Here is a 19,255-nt window from a genome sequence, read left to right as displayed (position 1 = left end):
AATGAAATGCTCGGCAAGCTATACACTATAATAACTTTCAGCTAACACCTCATGAAGGCTGAAGTGAATGCCAAGGAGTGGGTTTCATGTTTTCCTATCCATGATATCACTCAAAAACTATTCCACCTGCTGAAAATAATTTAGTGGACACAAAGGAAACTGGAAAGCATTCAGCTACCTGCTTGACTGACAAGAATATGGTGAACATCAAGGAACGTACTATATATTTTCTTTCCAATGATATCATTCAAATGCTTCTCCATCCACAGATTGACCCAAAGACATCGGTTTCAAGGCAAGTTATCATAAAAACTATTTGCACCCAAGGCCGATTCCTGTCAAGAATGAGGCATGTGCATATATATTCTGAAGCTTTTCTTTAGTAATTAGCTCTTGCATTGTTGCAAGATAAACATAACCTTTCGCAGAGTCTTAACTGTTTGCTTCAATCATGATAAGAAGTTGTATTTCTTCCCTTCCCCTTTTGAGGCCTAAGTCCAGTATTACAGAAACAACAGGCTGCTATGCAATCATTGTGTCTAAATGGGTTTATACACAGTTCACACTGGAGCTGTTGGAACGAATGACTACCTTTCACATACCATTTAACTACTCACACAAAAGAGGAATGTAAAGCTATTTTCCAAAGGCTCCATTCACTACAAAAGATCTTTTCCCTCTCAGAACTATTACTATGTTATCTCTGGCATAACCTTTAGAAGCATGCTGAAATGAATTCCAATGAAAAGAATAGCTTATAAAAGAGCATTGTAGATAAAAACCAGTTATTCCTCATCCTCCCTGAGCTACTTACAAATGTAATATTTCAATACCATATTAGAAACATTTTTAATCTATTCCTAAATCATTAAAAAAAGCTTATTATAGTGTTTAGCCAAAGGATATCATCTAAGTCAATATGGTGTGATGGTGAATGTAGTCCAACCAGGGATGGTGGAAGTTATAATCTAATGTACCAGGTTAGTGAAGTTAGTGAGTTAGTGGCCTCACAACTCCAGGTATTCTTGGTAGGTACGGATTATCTAGACCCGGCACAGTCTGGCTTTAGGCCGGGACATGGTACCAAGACAGCCTTGGTCGCCTTAGTGGATGATCTGCGCCGGGAGCTCAACAGGGGGAATGTGTCCCTGTTGGTGCTGCTGGACCTCTCAGCGGCCTTCGATACCGCCGACCATGGTATCCTTCTGGGACACCTCGCGGGGATGGATCTTGGAGGTACTGTTTTGCAGTGGCTCCGGTCATTCCTAGAGGGTCGATCTCAGAAGGTGTTGTTGGGGGACACCTGTTCAACCCCACAACCTTTGTCTTGTGGGGTTCCTCAGGGCTCAATATTGTCTCCCATGTTGTTTAACATCTACATGAAGCCACTGGGGGAGATCATCCGGAGTTTCGGGGTATGGTGTCATCTGTACGCAGATGATGTCCAACTCTGTCACTCCTTTCCACCTGCTACTAAGGAGGCTGTCCAGGTCCTGAACCGGTGCTTGGCCGCTGTGACGGTCTGGATGAGGGCGAACAAATTGAAATTGAATCCAGACAAGACAGAGGTACTCCTGGTCAGTCGCAAGGCCGAACAGGGCATAGGGTTACAGCCTGTGTTGGATGGGGCCACACTCCCCCTGAAGACGCAGGTTTGCAGCTTGGGTGTGACCCTGGACTCATCGCTGAGCCTGGAACCCCAGGTTTCGGCGGTGACCAGGGGAGCATTTGCACAGCTAAAGCTTGTGCGCCAGCTGCGCCCGTACCTTGGGAAGTCTGACTTGGCCACGGTAGTCCACGCTCTGGTTACATCCCGTTTAGACTACTGCAACGCTCTCTACATGGGGTTGCCTTTGAAGACAGCTCGGAAGCTCCAACTAGTCCAACGCTCGGCAGCCATGATTTTAACAGGAGCGGAGCGCAGGGAGCATACAACCCCCCTGTTGCGCCAACTCCACTGGCTACCGATCTGCTACCGGGCTGAATTCAAAGTGCTGGCGTTGGCCTTTAAAGACCTAAACAGTTCGGGCCCAAGCTACCTATCCGACCGCATCTCTGCCTATGAACCCACCAGGACTTTGAGATCTTCCAGGGAGACCCTGCTCTCGATCCTGCCTGCTTCTCAAGCTCGGCTGGCGGGGACGAGAGATAGGGCCTTCTCGGTGGTGGCTCCTCGGCTGTGGAACGCCCTTCCTACGGACATTAGACTAGCACCATCTCTAATGGTATTCCACAAAAAAGTGAAGACCTGGCTGTTTGAGCAGGCGTTCCAATAATTAGTGCAATGATTGGTTAATGAACACTGGAATGGAGCAATGGATGACGAATCTGGAACATGTTTTTGATGACGAGACGACAGTGAATGGGTAACTGTTTATTAATTGTGTAATGTGTTAGGTTGTTAACTGTTTCTATACTGTAGCACTGAATTTTTGCTGTTCGTATTTGTTGTGAACCGCTGTGAGTCGCCTTCGGGCTGAGAACAGCGGTATATAAGTAAGGTAAATAAATAAATAAATAAATAAATAATAGTGAAGATCACACCAATGTATTTGGTTCCCTCTACAGCACTGGTTCTCAACCTGTGGGTCCCCAGATGTTTTGGCCATCAACTTCCAGAAATCCTAACAACTGGCTGGGATTTCTGGGAATTGTAGTCCAAAACACCTGGGGACACATGGGTTGAGAGCCACTGCACTACAGACTATCTTTCATGCAAATCAGAGTAAGCCATATCTAAATTCGGCTACTGGGTTACATGATACATGATGTAAATTTGTCCTTGTTCCCATAAAGACCAGGTACTCATCACTTTTTTTGGCATCTAAAATCCTAGACCAGGAACTTTACAGCATTAGGATCAGATTGAACTCTTCTCTGGCTCATAGTAAAATTATCTTACAGCCTATGCAAATGTTACATTGAAAAGTGAGATCCAATCCTGCATATGCACAGATACTGAAAAAGTTCCATTTGGAGACAACCACTCTCACAATCACCTAGCCAACAAGATCCTTCTAGCTGGAGGATTTTGAATGTTGTTCTGTTCATGGATGAAGTTGAAGAATAAAATTCCATTTGTATCCTGCCTTTCTTCCCAAATTTGTATTTAATGCTGATTACACAAATTAAAACAAGTACAGTGGGCCCTTGGGATAGGCAGGGGTTTGGTTCCAGGTCTTCTATGGATAACAGCATCCATGGATGCTCAAATCCCATTATATTCAATACCTTACTGGTATCCCTTATATAAAATGAGGAATGACTCAAATAAGTGCCAGAGAGAGCTTGAAGCTTTGTGAAATGGCAGGAGACTAAAATAGTCATGCCTATAACTCTGTGTGTAGTAAAATAAAAGTTTTCTTTTTGAAATTTATTTTTTCCAACTACATCTAATATTTTGGAGATGTAGTTGGCTGCTTCCATGGATGCACAACCCATAGATATAGAGGGTCAAATGCACTTATAAAGAAGAAAGTAAATATATAAAAACATGTCTAAGATATAATTAAACTATACATAGAATTATTAATTAAAAACAAATTCCTACTTCTCAGGGTTCAACCAGGAAGAACCATTCAAAATAAAGCTGCAACAAACAGATGCCACACAACTACCTCTCCTTCATGCTGACTAGTAGATATTTCTCTTCTGCTACCAAAATATACAACTTTGCCTTTGTACTCACCTCACATGACTGGCTGCTGCTGGTCAGGACAAGCATAAATGGAATGTCATGATGTCAAGGAATGAGTAAATTCTACTGTACCAAACAAAGGAGGAACACTAGAAGCATAGCCACTTTTTTTTTGCTGACAGTCACACATTTTGCATTGACTGAATAGGACACAATTCTGGCATTTCAGCAATGCTCCAACTTCACAACCATTTTCTAGTGAACTATTGGACAGAAGTGAGCCATATGAGGACTACTGAATGACACAATAGCAAACATTCTTTTCTTATAGGACTTCCTTGAATTCCCAGCAGAGTGTTAACAGCACAAGAGGGAATAGCATTTTGTGAAACAGAACCCTATCATTATTGCCTCCGTGTTTTTTCTGCCTTTGGTAATAAATTTTCTGTTAAAGAAGAACTAATGTCCAAGAGCACATCTTCATTAGCTGAGGTATTCCTGTATTTAATGTTGTGACTTTATCTTTAAGAACTTTCATGGGTATTTCTTCGACCACACACATGAGAATTGGATTTCAAATGTTTTGGCCCTCCAACCAGCAACCCTAATCATCATGATCAAAGGTCAGGGATGATGGGGTTTGTGTTCCAACAACATCTTTATGTCCATACATTCATCACTGCTGCTATAATGGGATAGTCTAAATGCAAAAGGGAACATGCAGATAGTCGTTCTACAGATTTTTAAAACTCCACTGTTTTCTAATATTTACTGTCAAATTCGTAACTCATATACACCTGGAGATAAAATGCCATATATCTTTCTGACATTTCTCTCTTTCTGAATCCCAGCATTGACTTGGTTGGAATGAAGAAAAGCTCAAGAACAGTAATGTGCAGAAAACACAGCACATGATTTTGCATCTTCTGGGTTGTGGGCACCAGATTTGCATGTCTTCTTGCAAATTAGGTGTGCTAGTTGCATATGCAAACATAATATGTTATTGCACTTTTAAAATGAGATGGACAGAGACTATGCATATTTACATAGCTACAGTAATAAATAATTGTCTCTTCTACCTTGCTTCTCCAGCTGAATTTGTTCCATGAACGAAATACTGATAAAACAATGATAACAATTAAAAATATTCTCACTATTAAAGCTACAGACATGGGCACAAAAATCACTGGTGTCATCTGCAGTTTAAGAAATGTGTATATATTTAAAATGAGCATAAGAGAAACATAGTCAAAGGAATTTGTTTCTTTATCTGATGCTGTTTACCTTCCTCTTCAGGTGGCAAAAACTCCCAGATCAGTTTACAAATACCAATAAGAAAATCTCTGTCATAAAAACATAGGGCAGGGGGAATCTGAGTGCTCTTGGACTGCAATGCTCATGCAGCTTTTTAGTATTTCTCTCAGTAAGGAATGATAGGAGTCACAATCTACCAAAATGGAGAGGGCTGCATGTTTCCCAATATGGATCCACATGATGTGACAAAAAAAGGGAAATGAGTTGGGAAGGAGAAAGAAAAACAATAAATTTGGATCCATGTCTTTGTTGCATATCAATCATAAGGTAGAATTCAAAAACACTGCCCTGTTAGTTTGGGGCAGGGGTCTTCAAAAACTAAGGCCCGAGGGCCGGATACAGCCCTCCGAGGTAATTTACTCAGGGTCAACTTAAGTCTGAAATTACTTGAAAGCACACAACAACAACAATCCTATCATCAGGCAAAAGCAGGTGCACACTTCCCATTTAAATACTAATAAGTTTATATTTGTTAAAATTATTCATTTTAATTATTGTATTGTTTTTAAGTGGGTTTTTGCACTTCAAATAAGATATATGCAGTGTGCATAGGAATTCATTCTTCTTTTTTTTTCCAAATTATAACCCGACCCTCCAGAAGTTTGAGGGACTGTGACCTGGCCCTCTGTTTAAAAAGTTTGAGGATCCCTGGTTTGGAGTATCAGTATGCAAAGATTACTTGTAGCAGCTTTAAAACTGACAGAAATAATTAACTTCTTTCTCTCAGTTAGTCTTGAAAGTGCTACAAGATATCTTTGCATATTGATATTCCAAACTAACAGGTTGGCGTTATTGAATTCTACCTTATGACTTATATGCAACAAAGACATGCAACCAAACATAAGCTTTCATAGACCTATATATACTTCATTATGCTTCACATCATGAAAGGGTTTACAACAGTGGTTCTCAACCTGTGGGTCCCCAGATGTTTTGGCCTTCAACTCCCAGAAATCCCAACAGCTGATAAACTGTCTGGATTTCTGGGAGTTGTGAGCCAAAACACCTGGGGACCCACAGGTTGAGAACCACTGGTTTACAAGATTCCTTTGCATCAGTCATGAGGTAATACTTATGATTCAAAATTTATCTTTTATTGGACCACTCAAAAGGCATATAATACGTCACAGTGCCCTTTGAAGCCTCACCGGCTACTTTATCTGGTTGAGATAGTAAAATGGCATGCAGGGAAATAAAGTGGGAAAAATGGTATAGCTCTGGTATCTGCATTTTACTTGGGGTCTTGTACAAAGAGTATTTAGACAGAAGTGGGCTTCTTTCAATGCCATAAGATAAATGGAAGGAAAAAAAAAAACAAAACAGAGACAATAGTTTTGAAGTTACAAAGCCTGTTCTCTGAAAACTCTATTTGCCCCCCAATAGTTTGAACCTACAGGCTACTATGATGAAATGCAAAGTCTCTTGGAAATGTCTTTGAATTCTCAAGTGTGGAAGTAAATTAGGTGGATGGAACAAGCTAAGTCTACTAACTGAGGCCATAAAAAGTGAGTTACCAAACACTACACATTTCTCCTGTGCGAGCTCGGTTCAGTATTAAAGGACAGATCTGAGATAACCATGCTATACTTTACATTGTTTCTCATCATACAGCAGTTACTGTTCAGTTTTCCCCCTCTTCAAGCATGGGAATATATGAATACACACACACACACAATACATATGTGTCAACAAGACTTTGATCATCCTATTAAGTGAAGTGAAATGACTAGTATTAAAATGTTGGTATAGGTAGCTGTACTAATATCAAAGTGTAATTATGTACCCTGTGAAAAGAGAGGGGAATCTATTACGTGAAGAGGATCACCATTAGTTTGGAGATCCCACCATTGTATCACCAAATGTAATAGATTTATTATTTAAAATGGCCTAAATACTTGGAGGCTGTAGACAACTTTTTCCCCAAACACCTTATTCTGAGGTAACCTTAGTGTGGAAACTGGCAATCACCCAAATTAAAAGTAGTTTACAGTTCTTGTTTAACCAGAGCTTTTGAGTAGGCTGGAATGTGCTGGATTGGCACTCAGGGCTCTGAACTCTGAGATAAATAGCAATGAGATTTCTTTAAAATGTCGCTGCCACCAATCTGGAAACTCCGTTTCCCTATCTTGTTAAGAATACTTCTTTATAGAGGCTCACTGAGACAGTTGTTGATGAGCAAAGAACAAAGTTGTTTATTTGTGTGAACTTCAACAATACAGGCACTTTAGCGTAACGGTTGCAAAAAAGAGATGAAGCTTATGGATACTTTAAAACAGTTAAATACTTGGTTCCAAAACCAACTCTTCACTCCCTCAGGAAACTAGCAGACTTCCCTCTGACTAGAATTCCTAAAACTGCAGACAATCCTTTCCCTTGGATCTCTCTATTCTCTATTCCAGCTATTCTACCTGATAGCTATCAATCTTCTCTAACTGACCATTTTGGCTACTCTAACTTCTCTTCTCCTAACACTCTCAAACCCAACTTTCTTCTTCAACCCTCAGATCCTGACTAAACTGTCAGATTTTAAAATGCACCCTTTCAGGCAATTTTCTTTCCTGCACTCCAACTAAGCTCCGCCCACTTTCTCCCAGCCAATCACAAAGGCTCTCCACATTTCCCTTCAGGCTGCTCCTAAGCTCCACCCCCTCTAGGACATTAGTACTCTAAGATGGCTGCCTCCCTGTACCATCTCACAAAATGGCTGCTGAAATACTTGGGCCTACTTTCTGAGCTTTTCCCTGGCCTAAAAGGTAGGCAATTCATCACATACCCATTCAAAAAATAAAGGCAACTGTACACCAACAAAATGGAAATAATTAGTGCTTTGTGGCAGAAAGAACCAGGGGACCTCCCATCTACCTTTGCCATCCACCCAAAACCCCACCCCCACCCTGGTTCAACACTGACGCTGACAGAGATTGAAGTAGGTCCATGTAGACAACCCCACAGTTAGTCTCTGATAAGATCCTTTTGCAGACATTTCTGATTATTGCTATGCGTCTTCAAGTAGTTTCCACCTTACGATGACCCTCTGCTAGATATTATTTTGGCACAATTTATTCTGAGGAGGTTTGACTTTGCCTTCCTCTAGTGCTCAAATCACTCAAATCATGCTGGGGCCTTGAGTATATACAGGCAGTCCCTGAGTTATTAACATCTGACTTACAAATTACTCATAGTTAAGAACAGGGGTGAGACAACAGGAAATGATAGAAATCTACCCCTTGAAAGGGAAATTCACTCCTGAAAAGGTTATCAAGAGGAAAAGGTGTCTTCTCTGAAACCTTCTCACCAATCCTTGTTTCCACAGCAAGCTACATTTTTCAACATCCAGTTACCACAGAGACAAAAAGTGAGGTGAAATCTTCTGAACAGGGGCACAGATAGCAAAACAAATCCCACAGCGTTGTTAACCCTTCCCTATATGAGCCAAAGCATACGCGTGCAACCACACACACACAGGGTTAACTTCCCTGTGGGGTTTGTTTTGCTGTCTGTGCCCCTGTTCAGGAGAGGGAGGGGAGAGTGAGGGAGGGAGGGAGGGGGGGAGGGAGGGAGGAAGGAAGGAAGGAAGGAAGGAAGGAAGGAAGAAATTTGGCTAGAGTTACACTTTAAAAAGTACCTGTTCTGACTGTCAAATAAATTCAGCTTAAGAACAAACCTACAGAACCCATCTTGTTTGTAATTTGGGGACTGCCTGTATCTTGAGAGACAGATTAGGTGACACAAACTGAATCTGTCCTCTGACATCCCCCATACAAAGTTGGCTGCAAGCATTTGCCATATGCATTTCAAACTATTCTTGGGCTTAAAGTCTGCATGCACACTTCATTGCTCTGCTTATCAGCTAAAGCAAATGGCAAGAAAGAAATTATCTATCAAGATATCTGCTTATAGTGCCAGAAATCACTTCATTAAAACAAAAAGCAACTCTTATCAGCCACATAACATTGTTGCAAAGGAAGTCTAATCTTATTAATTACAAATCTTTCAGTTTTGCCTTTGCAAGCAGTTTCACTGCAAGTAAAATTGAAAGATTTGTAATCAAAGGTGAAATAGGCACAAAGGTTATATAGGCACAAATGACTAAGCTTCCTCTGAGAAATCTTCAAATGCATACTTGGCTAGATTTATCACCTGCATTGCTTAGGCATATTGTTTAATCAGCTATGGAAAGAGATCTTATAGGCTTTGTTAATGCCAGTAGCATACTGAGAAATTTTGCTTCAATAACTATTGTCACCACAAGTCCACAGGTGACTTAAAGGCATGTACACACAACTGTTGAAAACTTTCTCCTATCTAGGAAGAATTCAGGCCATAGAAACATCTTGATTTTGCACTTTGTTTTTTTTTATTATTAATATTTTTTTATTATACATTTATCAAACAACATGTATAAGCACACATTCTTCCCTCTTTTTACAACATCTTAGATAGAAGAATTTGTCATATTATATACAATCTAACAGTAAAAATAATCAAATACATCTTTAAGCATATTTCTTATCATTCCGTTACAACTTATACAATGTATATCTCTACCACACACCTTTTATCTACTTATACATGTTTTATTTCTTTATAATTAGTATTATACCATTTCCCCCCTCTTCCCTTTACCCTTAGTTTGTGCCCCCTTCACCAGGACCAACCTACTCATGTTATTTCACAATTCCAAAATGTCATTGTTTCTGTTGCTGGCTTGTACCCCTTTCCCTCATTAAAAATATACTCAATAAATTTTTCCCATATTTTCCAGAAATCTGTTTGTTTCCATATTCCCCTTTTAATTTTAATATTGCAGGTTAACTTATCATTAATAGCTATATTCCAGATTTCCCTATACCATTCTTCTAATTGAATTTCTTTTTTTTCTTTCCAATATTTTGCTATTAGCAATTTAGCTGCTATTATCAAATTAGAAACCAATTCTTTCTCCTCTTGTGATGGGATTGTATCGTCATGTATAAGTAATAAAGCTAATTTTGGTGTAGTCTTAATCTCTATTTTTATTATTGCTCTTATTTCTTTGAATATGCTTTCCCAAAAATTTTGTATAATTTTACATGACCACCACATATGAAAGTACGTCCCTATTTCCTGACAACCTCTCCAACACTGATTTGAGTATTTTTTATCAATCTGATTTAATCTAATGGGAGTTAGATACCACCTCCATATCGTTTTATAGTAATTTTCCTTGATTCTTATAGACATATTTTTTAGTAATCTCATACTCCATATCTTTACCCATTCCTGATTATTCACTTTTTCCCCCAAGTCTGTTTCCCATACTTCCTTTAAATATTCTTGTTCCTGTTCATTTTTAATAACAGTTGATAGATATCACTTACTGTACCTTTTAATGTTATATTCTCTTCTTTAGTCTCCCTTTGAGTTATCATCTTTTCTATTTTTGTGTATTCCCTACCTCTATTATACTTTTTCCTTATATCACTTGACCATTTACCCTATTGTAAATACTTGTACCAATCTAAGTCTCTTAATTCCTCTTTTATCCTTTCCATATTTACCATTTTCAAGTCCCAGTCTTTTACTTTCATTAGACCTCTTCCATTAAATTCTGCTTCAAGTTCTTTTCTCAAATTTGCTGGAAAGTTTTCTGTCATTAGAACTGGCATGATAGGAGAAATACCTGGCATTAGGGTTTTTTTATATTTTCCCCAAATCTCCAAAATATTTTTTAAAAAGGGGTTGTTTAAATCTTTATACCATTTCTTTTTACCCTTTCCTCTATTACCCTTATAAAAAATATATTCTAATTTCAGTTCTAATTTTTTATCATCTTCTTCCAGCCACTCCAAATTCTTTTGTTTTGCTAAACTTTCTACAATATAGATTTTTCACTTTCATAAACTCAAACACTAACATCAATGTTTCCATAATATATCACAATGGTCAATGGATCCAAATATTTTGTCCATTTTCAGATATATACGCATAGCAGGTGCCTCCTGCTGGACTTACAGAACTTAATAATAATAATACGCTACTATCTCCCCAAGGGACTCGGTGCGGCTTACATGAGGCTGAGCCCACAATACATCAGCAAAAACAACAACAGCAATACAAAACAATATAATACTCATAAACAAAAAACAGCAGTAAACATTAACAATAGCACAACAAATAATTAAAAACCTATGGCTGGGCCAAATGTAATAATTAAAATTTAAAAAAATAATGCTGAGCATGACCCGGTGAAATATATAACTAGGATAGAATTTCGGAGAGGAAAGGGGTGTGCAGACAATCCTAAATCATTGATAAAGTGCATTTAGGGACATATTGCTAGGAGTTTCCTTATTCTGGGAAGGCACACTGGAACAACCATGTCTTCAGGCTCCTCCTAAAGACTGCCAGAACTTGGGTCTGGAAAATGAGTACTTCTTTGGGGTTCGGAAGGAATCACTGTTTCCCAGTTTACTAAATGGTAAAATGGCAGCAACAGAAATTCCTTCTACTGCGTATTTCATCAAAGACCAGAATGCATATTCACAATAATGTGTGCAGGAGAGCAAATGCAGAAAAGTTGACAACCAACCCCTCACTGTGCATGTGGTCAGATATCTAAATGGAAATATGCATGGTCTCCTTTACTAATTGACAATCAATATACTCTTCACTATCCTTTTGTGGGCAAGAACTGTGTGTTTCAAGTCATGAGATACATTAACATGTGCATATTTAGATATCACACACATCAAATGATGTCAGGTTCTTGCTGCCAAATACAAGCCTCCTCAGCAGTGTGGTTTTTAGTTACACTTTTTGCCAAAAGGGAAGTTAAATCCACTGAATACACAGCTACAGCTACTTCCACATCCTTTATTTTTCTGGGTCTGTGGTACAAATGCTTACAACCATATGAACCTTATTTCCTGAAGATGAGGAAGCCATCAGAAGTTAAAGGAAACAGGAATATTTGTTCTGGACAATGCTCTACAGGGTACAATGATATACCTTTGTGTGATAATTATTTTAAGACTTCCACAGCTAGGAACAAAAGTTTTTTAGGTAGCTTAAGTGTCCGTTGCAGCTGTGCAAACACAATTATAAAATAGTTAACAGTGAATGTAGAAGACCCAACTATTCAGCATTATTTGTCCAAGTGCTAAAAAATAAAGAGGAGAAGACCAGAGATTTTATTCAAGACTGGATTACCCTCACTAAATTTCTTTTAAAACCCTCCTACTTAGATACATCCTACCTCTGTTCATGCCCAACATTTATTTTTTTAAAATTTTAAACTATTACATCTGGCCCGGTCATAGGTTTTTAAATATTTGCGTGTTATTGTCTATATGTGAGTTATATTAATTATATTGTTTTATTTGCTTACTGATTTATTATTTACTGATGTGTTGTTGGGCTTGGCCTCATGTAAGCTGCCCTGAGTCCCCTGGGGAGATGGTGGTGGGGTATAAATAAAGTTGTTTATTATTATTATTATTATTATTATTATTATTATTATTATTATTAAGATTGGAGAACAGCCATAATTAGAATGTGCCATCAAACTACATTAGAAAATGGCCATATGCACTTTCCAACATGCAGCTTCTTCTTATACTATTCCCATTTTGAAAATATTGAGAAGTGTAAAATAAAACCTTTTCAAATCAATAACTATGAGGGGGGGAAACTATATAATATTGGGTCAAAGTTCAAGAAATGATTCTAGATTTACACTCAAGTACAATAGCTGAAGAATACCTTTTCTATTTTATTGCAAATCCTCTTCAGTACTCTTGGGATTCACAGAAGAGTACTGATAGGGATCCTAACAGAAGATGTAGTATTCATGAACACCACAGGACATGGGGAGTCACCTGCATTTACAACACTTGCAATGGATGCGATGTAAATGTTACTGAATGTAACCAAAGGTCTTTACACAATATACAGAATATAACACATACAATTAGAAATAAATAGTTAAAACGTTAGACACTATTTTAAACTATTTTACAGGCTGCTACAAATTTATCAAACTAAGTGTAAAATCAGTATTTATGCTACAGTGTGTGTCTTAATGACACAAGCAGCTAGTTTTGTAGCTGACAATGCAGACTAGGCTACTAAATATGTAAATAAATAGCTGAATGAGGCTAAGAATTCTATTACCATTTTTCTGGGTGACAAAAATCTTTGGCTAGAGTCTGAATAAAGAGGGAAGAACAATAAGTAATAAACCATGTCATTGGTCTGCCTACAACCAAATTATTTCTGTAACTGGAGTAACTAGGAAGCTCCCTTCAAGATATGCAGAAGGCTTCAATTGGAATCTGAGTTCTGTGAAACTCGTTGGAACTGAGGAATGGTCAGCATTTCCAAATAATGTAGTCCTACATGAATGACCTGGATGTTTGAGTAGAACACTAGAAGTAGAATGACTGCTGTGGTGGAACACCAGAAGTGTCCTGCTCAGCTTTGTTTTGCTGACCAGGGAAAGATGAGAACTAAGGGATTTTTTGAAATTATGAATTATTGCCAGTGTCTGTATGGAAATGCATTTGAATGAAGAGAGGTGGCATCATGCAGGAGTTATTGAAGATAATTCCATGTATATGGAGTAGCAAGAGACAAAGTATTTGAAGGAAGCAGAATTTTTTCAAATGTTTCCAGGACTTTGGGGGTAACTCTGATGGTCAAGTATACAGTGGGATAAGAAAGAGAGTAAGGAGGTCAAAGGCAAGGCAGTGGAAGCTCCTCAAAGTGGTGGCATTTACCACTTTAAATAGACCCAATTTCATATTTTGGAAGCCCAGCTAAATCAAGTCTACCTAGTGTCTGATTTTTTAAGTTAATGGAGATCCCAGTCAGCTCTAGGCAGAGCTAGGAAGGAAACCTATATGAAAGCATTCTGATTCATAATTAGCAGTCAGATATCAGTACTGGGCTAGATGGACCAAGGAACAAATTCATTATAAGGCTCATTACTTCAGTGATGAGAATGTCATTCTCTCTACACATATCAAATTGCTGCCGGTTTGCTGTGAGACACTGATTGGCACCTTATCTCACTAGCTTATTGAAAGGCAAACTGTCATTTTTACTTCTGATAGAAGCAATAGAGAAGCCTGTTATTCTATCAAGTAGCTTGCCTTATTTGTCTCTGGCATTCTCTGGAAGACAAAGTAGCTGGCTCTACTCCACATAAAAATGGAAAATAGCCACATCAACAAGGTGTGACAACAGAGATCTGTGACTGGGTGCCCCTCCTCCTCATTTTAAAAAATAACAAAAAAGACAAAAGGAGATTCAACAAGGCCAGACCATTGAGGGTGGAACAAAAGAGCCCATGCATTTTCCCCAACATATTAGAATCCTGATATTTATGTTCCTAGATAGACTGCAGTTATGGGAAAGTGCAGGTACAACCAAATGCCAATAAATAAATTCACTTTCAGTCCCAGCATGCCATAGAGTTACACTGAACAATCTATGAATTTGATGTGTCCTCATATGCAAATCTATGGTAACTTCTGGGGGAAGTTTATCATACTTTCACCAGGAGGAAATTACAAAAGAGACTATACCTGGATGCAGGTAAGTGATACCACAGATATAGGTTTGAAGGTTAGTGGAGTCTTACTGTACAGATAACAACCTTGAGATGGCTTTTCCACAAAGAATAATTCATGGAGGCATCTATATGCAGTGAACGATGCCCAAGTGCATACATTATAAACTATATGCAGACAATTTCACACCAAACTACAGAAAGATGTCTGTTTTTCAGGAGTTCTAATGTGACTTCAATTAATTCTATAATTTCAGCTCCTATCACCCCCAAGATTTCCCCCTCTCCAAAGTTGTGCTTAAATTTTTCATTTCTCAAATTACATGAATAGCAAACAGAAAAGAACATCATAAAAAACTGTTCCATATCTCCTTCACACAATAAATCATAAACATATTCCCTCAGTCATCATAAAAGTGAAGGTTTCTTATTCAAAGAAATACCTTATATTTTCACATCAAACCATTTTACTCTATCTTGACGGGACCTGTATTAGAGAGAAGAGAGAACTAAGCTTAAATGTTTGCTTGGAAAGAAATTAAATTAGGCACATCTGGTCTCAAGCATGTATTTGTGGGTGGAGGAAGAGCTAGGAAAACAAGAGCAACCAAATATCTGGCACTTCCTCCATTTGCTACAGAAGTGCTGCAAACATTACAATGCTGGCAGCTCCCTGAAGTTAGGATGTTCGGGTCTGCATTAATAATATAAATGCTAACCACTTCCTCAATAAAGGGATCCTTGCTTCAAACCAGAAATAGGAAACTGCTGCACAACTTTTATCAGTGTCTCAGAGAAAGGGATCATGCTTCTAACTTGAGCCTTTCTAGGCAGCATCAAATCAGAAAGCCACAATTAGAGAGTAGGACTGCAATGCCTAGTAACATGCTACAATCAATCACTCTTTTTTAACTTTTCCCACTATAGTTTACCATTCTTGCAGAGACGTGGCAAACCGAGTCAGCTATAGGAACAGAGCTTCCAACTTTGGATCTGGGTGGGAATCATGTTGTTCTTTTGATGTTACTTAACCACCACCCTCTTCAGATGCAGCCAAAGTAAGGAATGTAGTCCAGCAACACCAAAAAAGAATCAGACAATCCCCAGTTTATATCCATGTGAACATTATGTCCTTGGGAAGAGTCAAGGAATGGCAGTCTTAGAAAGGAAAATCCCTTTGGAGACCTTTAATTTAAATACTGCTTCAAGACATTATTTACGCTGTAATACCATGAACATTGCTGGCCTACCAGCAAAGCAAGTTCTATCAAAATTATATGGGACATCTACATAAAATGCTCATAGGATTACATTTTAGGATTATTTGAAAAGCATCCAAATGTGTTTTTGCATTCAAGATGTGGCAGTTTCCAATGACTAAGAGAAGCATAAAGTCCATCTTCAATCCAAAATAGCTTAATGTACAAGGATAGACAAATACAACAGTAGACTTTTGGACTGTGACTACCAAAATCCCGCAGATATGCTACCCATTTAGTTCCCCAAACAAACATCCCAAGGAACAGAAGAGTTCAAAGAGTATGTAGATCTTGCAAGAGAAGAGGTTGATCTCTTGATGATCCCTTGGCTTCATTTTACTAGTCCAAGTAACTATCGTTTGCCACTGCCACAAATCCAACTGGGCGCACTTTATTCACAATCCAACAGTCCAGCACTTTATTCACAATCCACAATCTTTTCACCTGAATGCAAAGTTTCATCACCAGCACTCACTAAACACATCTTCCTATCGGATCTGATTTGTCATCGGTCCACTCCTTCGGGATTCATGCAAATCTCTCATTTGCCAAAATATACGATCCTGTGCTTTTCTGGCCGAATACCTCATTGGTTCATCCCACTGAATATGAGATCTACCCAAGGGATGCTTGTGATCTCTTGGTATCCAGTACGTCAGTCAACATGTCCATCAGTTGTCTTCTGTTCATGCTATATGCCCTGCCCATCTTTGTTTTGTCTCATAGATTTATTCAATGAAGCTCTTTATTGCTGACTTTATCTGATATTGTCATGCCACACATCTTTCTTTTCATTGATCTCTGAGTCACCGCCAGTTTTATTTCCTCTAACTTTGCTGTTGCCCATGTTTCAGATGTGAATACTATTGCCATAAAACTGTAGTGTTGAAGATATCTGCAGGTATCTTCAACATACACATCTTAGAGCAGTGGTTCTCAACCCTTGGGTCGCCAGATGTTTTGGCCTTCAACTCCCAGAAATCCTAACAGCTGGTAAACTGGCTGGGATTTCTGGGAGTTGTAGGCCAAAACACCTGGGGACCCACAGGTTGAGAACCACTGCCTTGAGGAACTAAAACAGAAAAGCACCGAAGCCATTAGAAAAAAATAAGGTTGAGGAAACATGACTTGAGTAGATGTCAACCTATTTGGTCATATTTTTGTCAGTTATTGCAACAAAAAAGACTCTGGAAAATCATGCTTTGCTTTGAGATAAAGCAGAAGAGCAAAGTATCACTCTTTTGTTCCATAGCGAGAGCCCCAATAGGGGACATCAACAGGAATACACGTTTAGCCTGCAGAAGAAAAGGCTAAGAGGAGACATGATAAGGGTCATGTATAAGTATGTGAGGGAAAGTCATAGGGAGGAGGAAGCAAGTTTGTTTTCTGCTATCCTGGAGACATAAACTACAGGAAAGGGGATTCCACTTGAACATTAGGAAGAACTTCCTGTGAGAGCTGTTCAGCAGTGGAACTCTCTGCCCCGGGTTGATGCTCCTACTTTGGAGGCTTTTAAACAGCAGCTGGTGTTTGAATGCAATTTTCCTGCTTCTTGGTAGAATGGGGTTGGACTGGATGGCCCACAAGGTCTCTTCCAACTCTATGATTCTATGAAATAAAAATACAGCTACACTGCTTTAAAGTTAACTCCTTCAATAGGAAGAACTAGAAGAACTATGTATGGATGAGCACGTCAACATGAGCGCATTGGGGACTGTTCTTAAATTGAATTTGTAAGTTGGAACAGGTACTTTTTTCAGGTGTAACCCCAGACAAATTTATTTTTAATATTGGATAGCATAGGGAAGGGTTAACACCCCATGTGGTGTTTTACTGTCTATGCCCCAGTTTAGAAGAGTTCACCTCATTTTCTGTCCCTGTGAGAATTGGATTTTGAACAAAGTGGCTTGTTGTGGAAACAAGGATTGGTGAGAAAGCTTCAGTGGAGACACCTTTCCCCCAGAATAATAATTCTCCCAAGAGTGAATTTGCCTTCCAAAGGGAAGATTTCTCATATTTCCTGTTGTCTCACCCCTGTTCTTAACCATGAGTTGTTTTGTAAGTCTGATGTTTTTGACTTGGGAACTGCCTGTATATAAGATACACAATTAATTCCCTAGTGGGAAGAAACATCTTGTGACCCTGCTAACAACACACACACCTCTCTCAAATATAACTGTGTTGTGATAGAGAGTTTTCCCTGTATGCCAAGTGTTGAATGTTTGTGGGTTCTGGGGATTTTTTTTGTGCATGTCAGGAGCGACTTGAGAAACTGCAAGTTGCTTCTGGTGTGAGAGAATTGGCTGTCTGCAAGGACATTGCCCAGGGAATGCCCGAATGTTTTACCATCCTGTGGGAGGCTTCTCTCATGTCCCCACATGGGGAGGTGGAGCTGACAGATGGGAGCTCACCCTGCTCCCTGGATTCCAACCGCCAACCTTTTGGTCAGCAGTTCTGCCGGTGCAAGGGTTTAACTCATTGCGCCACAGGGTTCAGGGGAACTTTTCGGTCAGCAGTTCTGCAGGTGCAAGGATTTAACTCATTGCGCCATGGGGTTCAGGGAACTTTTCAGTCAGCAGTTCTGCCAGCACAAGGGGTTTAACCCACTGTGCTCCAGGGACTACTGGATCAGGGGGTGCATGAAAGAAAGAATGCAGTTTAACACCAGTTGAACTGTCTTGGCTCAGTGCTATGGGATCATGGCGCTGTAGTTTTGACATGGGCAAACTTCGGCTGCAATTGTGGGAGTTGGGGTCCAAAACACCTGGAGGGAGGGCTGTAGTTTGCTCATGCCTGGCTTTGAGCTTCCTCTTTGGGAGCGTGTTGTTGCTTGACCCAACTTTCTGGACTGCATTACAGTAGGTCAAGGGCTGTGGATGCTCCCAGGAGTGAGCGCGCCACCGAGGCTCAGCTTGGCACCTGTGGGCACGATGCATGCCTGGGCGCCGCTTCCCCGGCTCTCTTCGTCCCCCCTCGTGACATTTAAACCCGAGCCACAGGAGCCGAAGAAGCCTTTGAAGGCAGCAAGCCTTTCGTACCTGGCTCCGGCCGGCGCGCTGACGTCAACAGGTAAGAACACAAAGAGGGAGGGAGGGAGGGAAGGAAGCCGGGTGCCTTCGCCTCTCCTTCGTGCCTTCGCCCGGGACTCACTCACTCACTCACTCACTCACCTGGAGGGAGACGCCGGGGTGTCTGCGGGCTCCTTGGCGTTGCTCTCCGCCGCTTCGCTGCTGCTAAGGCTGCCATGGCTGGGGTGGTAGGCGGTCAGCACCACTCCGGGAGAAGCAGACCAGCGGCTCATGGTGGCGGGAGCAGCCCGGGCATAGTGGACTCCCCGCCGCCAGCCCTGCCGACGACGACGACTCCGCCAAGTTCCTGCTCGGCCTCCCCGCCCCAGCGGAGTTTCAGCCTCATTAGCATGGCCACGCCCCCTTTTGGACCAGGCACAAGGAAGGAGGGAGGGAGGGAAGAGGAGGAGGAGGAGGAGCTCCC

At 40.1% G+C, this 19,255-nt stretch overlaps 1 protein-coding gene across 1 annotated transcript in view; it reads right to left on the bottom strand.

The window, feature by feature from the left end:
- Window positions 1-19,201, bottom strand: part of ARHGAP18 (Rho GTPase activating protein 18) — a 59,920-nt gene extending 40,719 nt beyond the window's left edge. The window contains 2 exon segments of the mRNA XM_060753341.2: window positions 18,934-19,091; window positions 19,094-19,201. Coding sequence (XP_060609324.2) covers window positions 18,934-19,091; window positions 19,094-19,183 — 248 coding nt within the window. The 5' untranslated portion in view covers window positions 19,184-19,201.
- Window positions 19,202-19,255: the final 54 nt, after the last annotated feature.

This window comes from Anolis sagrei, chromosome 1 (genome assembly GCF_037176765.1).
Source record: "Anolis sagrei isolate rAnoSag1 chromosome 1, rAnoSag1.mat, whole genome shotgun sequence".
Taxonomy (NCBI): Eukaryota; Metazoa; Chordata; class Lepidosauria; order Squamata; family Dactyloidae; genus Anolis; species Anolis sagrei.
The sequence above is the reverse complement of the archived record's forward strand: the minus strand, read 5'-3'. Positions and strand labels throughout refer to the sequence as shown.